At 54.1% G+C, this 8,682-nt stretch overlaps 6 protein-coding genes across 6 annotated transcripts; 4 read left to right on the forward strand and 2 right to left on the reverse strand.

Annotated features, from left to right (window-relative positions):
• Nucleotides 1-23: 23 nt before the first annotated feature.
• Nucleotides 24-506, forward strand: PpBr36_06379 (uncharacterized protein; the record flags this gene model as incomplete). The annotated part of the gene is made up of 1 exon (XM_029893524.1): nucleotides 24-506. The coding sequence occupies one exon, from the start codon at nucleotides 24-26 to the stop codon at nucleotides 504-506; it is 483 nt and encodes a 160-aa protein (XP_029746402.1).
• Nucleotides 135-398, reverse strand: PpBr36_06380 (uncharacterized protein; the record flags this gene model as incomplete). The annotated part of the gene is made up of 2 exons (XM_029893525.1): nucleotides 135-247; nucleotides 296-398. 2 exons carry the CDS (start codon nucleotides 396-398, stop codon nucleotides 135-137), a joined length of 216 nt encoding a protein of 71 aa, XP_029746152.1.
• A 261-nt stretch (nucleotides 507-767) lies between the features above and the next one.
• PpBr36_06381 (uncharacterized protein) lies at nucleotides 768-2,021 on the reverse strand (the record flags this gene model as incomplete). The annotated part of the gene is made up of 3 exons (XM_029893526.1): nucleotides 768-886; nucleotides 965-1,770; nucleotides 1,927-2,021. The coding sequence occupies 3 exons, from the start codon at nucleotides 2,019-2,021 to the stop codon at nucleotides 768-770; spliced, it is 1,020 nt and encodes a 339-aa protein (XP_029745879.1).
• A 711-nt stretch (nucleotides 2,022-2,732) lies between these two features.
• PpBr36_06382 (uncharacterized protein) lies at nucleotides 2,733-3,205 on the forward strand (the record flags this gene model as incomplete). The annotated part of the gene is made up of 2 exons (XM_029893527.1): nucleotides 2,733-2,792; nucleotides 3,050-3,205. The coding sequence occupies 2 exons, from the start codon at nucleotides 2,733-2,735 to the stop codon at nucleotides 3,203-3,205; spliced, it is 216 nt and encodes a 71-aa protein (XP_029745878.1).
• Nucleotides 3,206-4,248: 1,043 nt separating this feature from the next.
• On the forward strand, nucleotides 4,249-6,525 carry PpBr36_06383 (uncharacterized protein; the record flags this gene model as incomplete). Its single annotated transcript, XM_029893528.1, has 1 exon — nucleotides 4,249-6,525. One exon carries the CDS (start codon nucleotides 4,249-4,251, stop codon nucleotides 6,523-6,525), a length of 2,277 nt encoding a protein of 758 aa, XP_029745877.1.
• Nucleotides 6,526-7,381: 856 nt separating this feature from the next.
• PpBr36_06384 (uncharacterized protein) lies at nucleotides 7,382-8,509 on the forward strand (the record flags this gene model as incomplete). The annotated part of the gene is made up of 1 exon (XM_029893529.1): nucleotides 7,382-8,509. The coding sequence occupies one exon, from the start codon at nucleotides 7,382-7,384 to the stop codon at nucleotides 8,507-8,509; it is 1,128 nt and encodes a 375-aa protein (XP_029745684.1).
• Nucleotides 8,510-8,682: the final 173 nt, after the last annotated feature.

Consider the following 8,682-nt stretch of genomic DNA (forward strand, 5'->3'; position numbering starts at 1 on the left):
AAAAAAAAAAAAAAGAAAAGGAAATGTCAACAGCAACGCTCTACCCCCGCCAGTCTTTAGCAAGCCCGCCTCATAATCCGCTACCTCCCGTCCTACACACACCCACAGGACTTGCTCTGCTTGAGCTCCAGGGCTCAATCAATACAGGCGAGGGATCGGCGAGTGAGCTCGCTGCTGGGGCCACCACCCAGGTCGGCCGGCTTGACTTTCCCGAATACATGGCCGGCAAATCGGAAGACGGCGGGTCCTGGATGAAGCGTGTTTATCTATACGTTGGGACCAATCAAAGACTCACCGGCGAGATCAAGAAGCTTCCGAGACCCGTCGCCATCATTCGGAGGCGGAGGACGGGTAATGTGGAGGACGACGAGGTGCAAATGCAGGACGGGAGTGAACATGGCCACGAGAATGACGGTGCTGGGGACGAGCTCGAGGTTGTCGAGATTATCAGATACAAGCTGGTGTTTTCTCAACGACCGGAACCGGTGGGAACAGAGGCGAGCTAGCTGAGCATGGCGCAGAATGTCACAGCACGTCACATCACAACACATGAGTAACGAAGTTGATATAATGCAAGCGCCGCGCTGATGGATGATTTGGCGACAGCTTAACACTGAAAGACCACATTTCAACAAGGCAAGGGTTACTACGGACTCTACAGCAACCATAGAAACGAACGCGAAAAGCAGAAGAATCAACGGCTGAATCGCATGATGATAGAAGTCAGGTCTATTGACATAGTCACATTCTAGTTCTTGACTTTACTTTCAAAGCTGCTTCCTCGCTACTGTACCGCGGAGCTTAACCGTATGTTCATAAAGGACGTCCTTGAAAGCAAAAAGGAAGGCTGCAGTCAAAACGCTCTGGCTGACCTTGGGACCAATTCCTGTAACAAAAGGCACACGGCATATGTTAGCAAAACAAACCGTGACATAGAAACGGAAACTCAACAGATAACACGTACCCTTGTACAAACCAGCATATCCCTCCTCTTTGATGACTCTCCTGATAGCCTGCGTCATGCCCTCTTTCCTTCCATTGTCGGCAACGTGCATTTGGCTCTTGACGGTAATGTAGGGATACGTAATGGATGTAGCGAAAAGCTTTCCCAGAGCACCCAGGAAGAAGGCCACAGTGGGTGTGACGCGGCGCCTCTTCTCGACCACATTCTTTAGCTGCTCGAACAGCGTGTACTGCAAGATAGGGTTGATGACCAAGACCAAGGCAGGCATGACGCCACGGAACAGCGCCTGGGGACCCTCGTGCCTCAACAGCGCAAGCAGCGTGGCCATGGTCCCCGGCGCGGGCTCGACCTTGGGCGCCTTGACGACGCTAGTCTCCGCCTTGTCTGGACCGCCAGCCTGACCCTCCTCGGCGGCCTTTTCTTCGTCGGAAGCCTGTGCGACCTGTTGCTTCCGCGTGGTCATGCGCGTGTTGACGACCCAGATGGGGTTCGTGATGAGGACGGTAGCGGACCCCGCGAGGGCGCCGGCCAGCATCGACTCGACCGTTGTCAGCTTGCTCGAGGCGCGGCCGGCGCGCACGGCGGCCTTTTCGAAAAACGCGCGCGTCCACTCGTACCAGTAGTAGTAGACAAAGTTGGTGACGGTGATGCCGAAAAGGGCCGACGATAGGCCAGCATATAGGCCCGATGGCCCCTCGCGGGCAACGATGTTACGGACGGCATCGAGGAACGCGCCTGCGCTCTTTTGCGAGTCGGCCTGCTTGGCCTCGACCTGCGCACGGGTGGAGATTGTTATCAGAGGGTAACTAGGGGCAACCTCAGAAAAAAACGTCAGTTGTGCTCGTCAATTGGGATTGGGCGCCACATAGATGAGACGCAAATCGCGAATTCTCAGCAGTCCGTCGTGTGCGTGCGGGGGCCGTCAAGAAGCAAAGGAATAGCCGCAAAATTATCAGACGTACGTGAGGATCATGGATAGGAGACCCCCTCCGGCGCCGGCGAGTGCGTGAGCGACATTGTCGTTCTGGGGGACGACGGGCTTCGAGGCGGCAACCATCTTGGTGAGTAGATAATGGGTTGAGTATGGACCTGAACTTTGTTATACTAGACTACTGCTAGTTTCTAGTATCGTGAGATGAAATGGCGTCACCGCGCTGTTGAAGAAGAATCTTTTTATTCCTTTGGTGTAGAACTAGAGAGCGCGTCAAGTTTGTTTTTTCTAGTTGGCTGATATCGAGAGCGAACAAGAAAAGCGAGTCAAAATACCCGTAACAAAAAAACAGTGCGTTGCAACTTCGCCCGCCATCGCTGGGAGTGCAGCAAACGATGTCAACATCTTGAACCTCCTATTAATGGCATGTGTCTGTGACGTGTGCCCCTCCAGCCAATGTCTATCTTACTTAGTCTGGCACCAAGGGGTGTTCCAGTTCAAACCGAGGTCCGATCTAGGGGCGCAGAGGGCGCAGCAAGTCAGCTTGTTGGGCGGCAGCTCCACTTCCCCGGCTTCGGCTTACCGTAGCCGGCTGCCTTCATGCAGTTGCGCACATGGGAACCCAAGCGCCGATTCATGAGCCTGAATTGCATCAGATCAGCGCCAACAGGCAATAAAATCCTATTGTGTCTAATAGGTTGTTCTTGTATTCGTAACTTGGCCGATACAACACAGGTGATTTAACCATGTCCGAAAAACTGTGATTTGGGTTGACTGTATTCTCCAATATTTTAAATATTTATTCCCCTTTCATCCATTGGTTCTTTGGACAACGTAATGTTGATGTTAAGACCGATGCTGACCGAGTTTCAGCTGCACGCAAGGGACCTATTCAAGGTAAGGCCACTGACCGGTAGGTGGTAATTAGGCTGTAGCTACCTACAACAGCTGTCATTTTACATGTGATTTGGCGTAGCTTGACTGACTCCTGACTCGAGTCTAGGGCGGGGCGGTATGTTCAACCATTGTTGCATTAATTGAATTGAAATCAAAATAACCCACGCGGGCCTGTGCTAGCAACCAAACTGTTCTAGGTAGGTCTATTGATCTTACATCAAATGGAAGTTCGCTTACTCCGCATACCCTCAGTGCAGGATCGTTTCCACCCATCTCAGTGCGGATTGCTTCCCCATGTCAAGGACGGGCAGTGTGATGACCCTAACCCAGGTGTCAAGCAGTCTCCGACTCCCACACCACCCAATCCCATGAGAACCCCAGCCGCCCCTCCCCGCAGCAAGGGAGAGGAGTGAGAGATGATGAAAATGGAGACGGACAGAGAGAAACCCGACCATTGGCAACATTTGAATGAGCCAATCTGAAAGTGCTATTTTTGGTTCCGTTACCCGTTACCCGTGGCCTGCAGCAGCCGCAGTTCCCACTCAGAAGGCCGACCCTGAGCCAAGCAAGCTTGGGGTGGCAGCCTAAATGTGCAGACAGAGAGCTGTCTGCGGAGATGAAAGGTATTGGCATCACCGCTCGCGCTTTGATTTCGATTGCAGAGGCACCACAAACAAAAGCTGAAACCCCAAATCGCGACGCGTCCTTCTTGCCGGCATCTCTGGCATCACCACTGTCGGTCCGGACATGACCTGAACAGCACTGAAAACACAAAGCACAAAAAAAAAAAAAAAAAACTATCAAAAAGGTCGCCACCACGGCTGTTCGTGGTAGTACAGTGCGCAACCCGCCCGCCCACCTGCCACCATCAACAGCAAACTCCTCGTATGTAGCTGGGCTGGCTCAGTTCAAGGCTAGACGAGGGTGATACAAACGGCCAGCCTGTGAACCTTGATTTAACCAAATATCCCCGCAAGTCTTCCGAGCTTGCGGGAACGGATAGTGCAGCCATCTCCTCAATTGAAACAGTCTTTCTTTTTGGGCCTGGTGTCGTCGCGGGACCTCCGACATAAGGCCTTAAACCCGGCGCATTTGCCCTAAACTGGACCCTGACTGCCGGTCCGCGACGCTGATGGGCGTCTATCGATTTTTCTTGATTGTCGATACCTTACCCAAACGCTGCTGCCCACCGGTAGTTTATTCTGGGGATCTTGGTGGATGCCGATGAATTGATCCCCACCGCATTATCCTATCTGTCGATCTCCGGGGATGGACTGCGGGCTTTACGTCCGTTGCTACTCAGCCCTCTTGGAAGCGCACGCCAAAGTATAGTACTATACGCGTGCGCGACTCATACCATTGAACATCCTTCGCGCCTCAGTCCCTCGCACTGACACCGCCCGAAGCATCTTCGGACGGCATTGTTTACCTCCCTATATTTTATCAAAGGGAGTTAATGCCTGGCCGCGACCTCCTGCGTCGCTCCGATACTCACTCCTCACCTGCCCACGGCGACATGACCGCCTCATACAGTGCCATGCTACAGCGACCAACAAGCACCGCCGTTACCACTGGTGGTCTTCTTTCGCCTACCGCTCCAACACCGCGAGCTATGGTTACTTCGTCCACTGCAGCAGTACGCAGACCCTCTCTTCCTTCACGGCATTCAATAACAAATGAAACCATCGCCGACGCCTATGTCAGCTTCATATTCTATTGCAATCCGGCAGTGCCTCCCGGTACGGACTCCTCGGCCCTCAAGGAGGCCTTCTGGTTGCCACCCAAGAGTGAAGGCAAGACTTTTAGCACCTTCACTCTGTACGAGCTTATCGGGAAGCTGAATCAACGGGATGAGGTCAAGACTTGGGGCGATCTGGCTCTCCGCCTTGGCGTCGAACGGCCCAAAGCCGAGAAGCAACAAAGCGCCCAAAAGATACAACAGTACGCGGTGCGCCTGAAGCGCTGGATGAAGTCGATGCATGTAGACGCGTTCTTCAACTACCTCTACGGCGAGGAAAACGAATATTTCATGGACATTCCGCCAGAAGGAACTCCCATCACTGATGTCTCACGAGATGGCGTAGCGCCCGAGGATGACATGGCTTTGCGCGCCCTTCTCCCTCACATAAGGCCCAGAAGGGGCAGAAGGGCACGGGATGACGATGAGTCAGGAGAATCGCCCGCCAAGGTAGCTAGGACCGAGATGGATGATTGCCCACCAACTGCCGGCCGGACGGATGCTATACATGACCCTTGGTCAGCTCTGCCTGGCAGTCTCGGCGGTGAGCTGAGGAATGTGCCAGGAGCTACCAATCAAGCTTGGACGAACGATCTACCTCCACTATCGGCGCACCCTCGGTCAGCAATCACACCCTCTACGAAAGCTCAGTTCTGGGCTGATGAGCCCAAGTCAGCTACCACGCCCCACCGCACAGGCCGTACCGGTCACAAACGGCATGGACCAAAAGTGGTGTCGTCGGCCTGGAAGAGCGGCCAAGGTACGAGCGGCAAGACCCGCGGGCGGCCTCCTAACAGCCGTGTTTCAAACAACGAAGGCGCCCCGGCTTACCCAACTGACACACCAACCTCAGCCGCGCCGAACTGGGCAACAAGTAATAATACCACTGATCTTGGTTGGAGCCGTGGCGATTTGCCAAACACACACGACATCCTACAGTCTAAAGCTTCCCAAACGCCAGCCAAACCTGAGGCGACTCCGCCAACCCTTCCTGCTTTAAACACGACCCTTTCGATTCAGGATCTGCAACAACAGCCGTACCCGCAGCCCGGCCTGCAGTCGTCTTCCCGGCCACTAGAGAAGCCCAAGGGACTGTCATTGCATGTTCCTGAGAGGGTTGGAAACGAGGTACGATTAGCAACACCTCCTCCACCTGCCGTTACGGTCAATGGACAGTCGCCTGCTCCACCGGGCCAGGGACCAGAATTATCAGCATCCGAGGTCCCATCAGTCCCCACCGTGCGGCTCACGCCAGAAATAACGTCATCCGTACCACCGCCGGACCCTAGCACCAGCGACAACGACAGGCCCAAAGTTTGCTTCAGAGATCCTAGCAATCGCACCAACATGGACGAGCTTGAGGGCTTCTTTGCACACGAGATCATGACCGGAATCTGGCGGGACAAGGACGGCAACAGATTGCCTAGCTGCAGCGTGGACGAAGCATTTGCTATAGTCCGCAAGGTCATTCAGAGCCTCCTGGATGCTGCCATTACGGAGGTTGGGTTCATGCTCAATGTATCTGCTCTTGCCGGTGGCAAGGTGCTCATGACGACCTCATCACTGCAGATCACAGTCGTTGAGGAACGAGAAGAGGAAACTCTTTACAGTTGCAAGTGGCTCTTGCAGCTTGGTGACTTAAAGGGCGATTTCGAGATGCAGGAAACGGTAAGACACGACACGTGGCGGAAACCGGGAGATTCGAGGCCGAATGGAGTCTCACGACCTGATGCCTCTGTTCCAAAGGCGTCACGATCAGATGAATCCAAGGTGATGGCCGCGTCGACAAGCCAGGGCAGCTCAGATGGGACTGCTCCAAAGCCAAGAACGAACCCGGCTAGCTCTGTGGAACTGAATGGCACTGAATCCGCTGATTACTGGAAGGAGAAGTACCGGGAACTGGCCGAGATGTATAAGCGGAAGGATAAGGAGCTAGCCCGGGTGCAATCAGCAGTAATGAAGGCTCTGCAGGATCCACGTCCGGACCGACTCTAATCTGCTGGATAGGCAGGTTGTATATATATGAAAGAAAATGGAGGGTTATGGTCATAGCAAATGTTTTTTGGATACCCAGTTTGAGCGTACTTAAATGTTGTACCCAGACACAGTCTTAGCATATGGTTATCTCGAGCGGATGTCGGCTTGGTTATGAATAAACGACAAGGCATATGTGGTGGAATGTGCAAAACTAGGTGACGGCGGACGCTGAGGTTTGAACATCATGATAGCTTGTCATGGGTGGTTTTGGGCGAAATGAATAATAGAATTTGATAGCAAAGATGTATGAGAAAGCAGATGGAATATACACACACAGTGTTGTTTGTATGTCGAGGGCTGAAACTGAGTTTCCCCGAGTGGTGTCATGGACTGATTGATGATGTATTTAGAGTTTAATTCATTTGCGACTTTTGTATAATCAATTTTCTTGACTTTATACTTAGCTAACTAATCGCTCAGCTCCAAGCCACTGCTACGGAACCTCTTCGCAGCTGGTATTATTCGCTCGTAGACTTCAACTGCAGTCAGGTGGTACTACCCGTCGAAGTTGGATAAATCGGCGTGCGCATGACTTCACTCACTAGGCGGGAACCAAGCCCGGGAGGAGCAACCCCGCTCACCCGACGAATGTCCCCGTTCATACGGGAGCTCGATATTTATAACCATAACTGAAAAAAAAAAATACCTGAAGTGCTTCTTCTTGAGTAGGCACTTTACCGTCTCCGGTCTATTTGAAACCTTGGGTTTTCTTTTGATTTTGATTTGGCTGAACCTCGCAAACTCACCAGCCAAGGGCTAGCATCGACGAGACGTAACCGCAGCCTTCAAGGCATCCATGGCACCTACAGCAAGCATGTCAGTAAGTGCAGCCTCTATCGCAGGATCGTCCGAGTCACCACAACCACAGACAAGGACGATGGGCGCGACCGTGCCTTCATCAGCCGCATCGACGGCTACGACACAAGACAGGACAACATCATCCACATCTCGATCCTCACCCCCGTCCGCGTCCGCGGCGTCGTCGGTGTTTTCCGCCCCGACGTGGTGGCCACGGTTGGGGTTCCGCGGAGCGCGGGGCGGTGGCACGGCCACAACGCTGGCCAGTGCGAGCGGCGCGTCGTCCAGGGCACATGTGCAGGCCTCGGCCCCTCCTCCAGCGGCAGCTCCGGGGCCCTCCTCTAGACGGCCACCGGATGTTGGCCTGCCGACGTCGCCAACGTCCCCTGGGCGACAGCAGCAGCAGCAGCAGCAGCAGCAGGCCAACAACGTCGCCGAGGCACGCGCGGCGCTCGAGGCGTCCATGGCCAACATCCTGGACCGCGAGCTCGTGCCCCGCGCCACGGCGCTGCACCTGGGCGAGCGCGTCATTAAGAAGCAGCAAGCCGACGTGGTACGCGCCACCGGCTCACTGCGCCAGGCCAACCGGCAGCTCGAGGAGGTGGTCGAGGACGTCAGCTGGAAGCTGAGGGAGGTGGGCGACCTGCAGAACTGGACTGAGCTGCTGGAGCAGCGCTTCCTGGCCGTCGAGGAGACGATGAGACTGGTCAGGGAGGGCGACAGCGACGATGACAAGGGCAGCTGTAGCAGTTGTCGGTGCTCCGAGTGCTGTTCGGACTGCGGGGGGAGCGACTGGGATGGGATTGCTGAGGACGGGGAAGAAGTGCCCCATTTCAACTCTCACGGCCAAGAACAAGGCGACGCCCTGAAAGCCGCGGACGGACCCGGAGGATTTTCGAGAATACCTCACCATATGGAGCAGCGTTCCGAGGTTGATGATCCCCTCGTGTCGAAATCGATATTTGTCGATCCTTGTCGTATACCCCTTCCCGAGGAAGCTTGGTCGCCGCTAGACATTGACATAGCCTGCCAGGTACCCTTACCCGAGGACTTCCTGCTCAACAAGCTGGATGATTGTTCAGATTCATGGATTGGTCAACAGAGTACCACGATACTTGCGGACGAGTGTCCAAGTGCACAATAAGCCACGGCTTTCTAATTTAACCATGTAGCGTTTTTCTTTTCAAGAGTCTTTGCTTTCTATACCGTCCGTCGACTCACGAGATTATGACCAATCAACGATACAATAAGGTATTACAAATAATTTCGGCCTGGAGTCGAGCTTACACGCTTCTGTTTGTTCCAAGTACCCCCCCC

The sequence above is a fragment of the Pyricularia pennisetigena genome (assembly GCF_004337985.1).
Source record: "Pyricularia pennisetigena strain Br36 chromosome 4 map unlocalized Pyricularia_pennisetigena_Br36_Scf_6, whole genome shotgun sequence".
Lineage (NCBI taxonomy): Eukaryota > Fungi > Ascomycota > Sordariomycetes > Magnaporthales > Pyriculariaceae > Pyricularia > Pyricularia pennisetigena.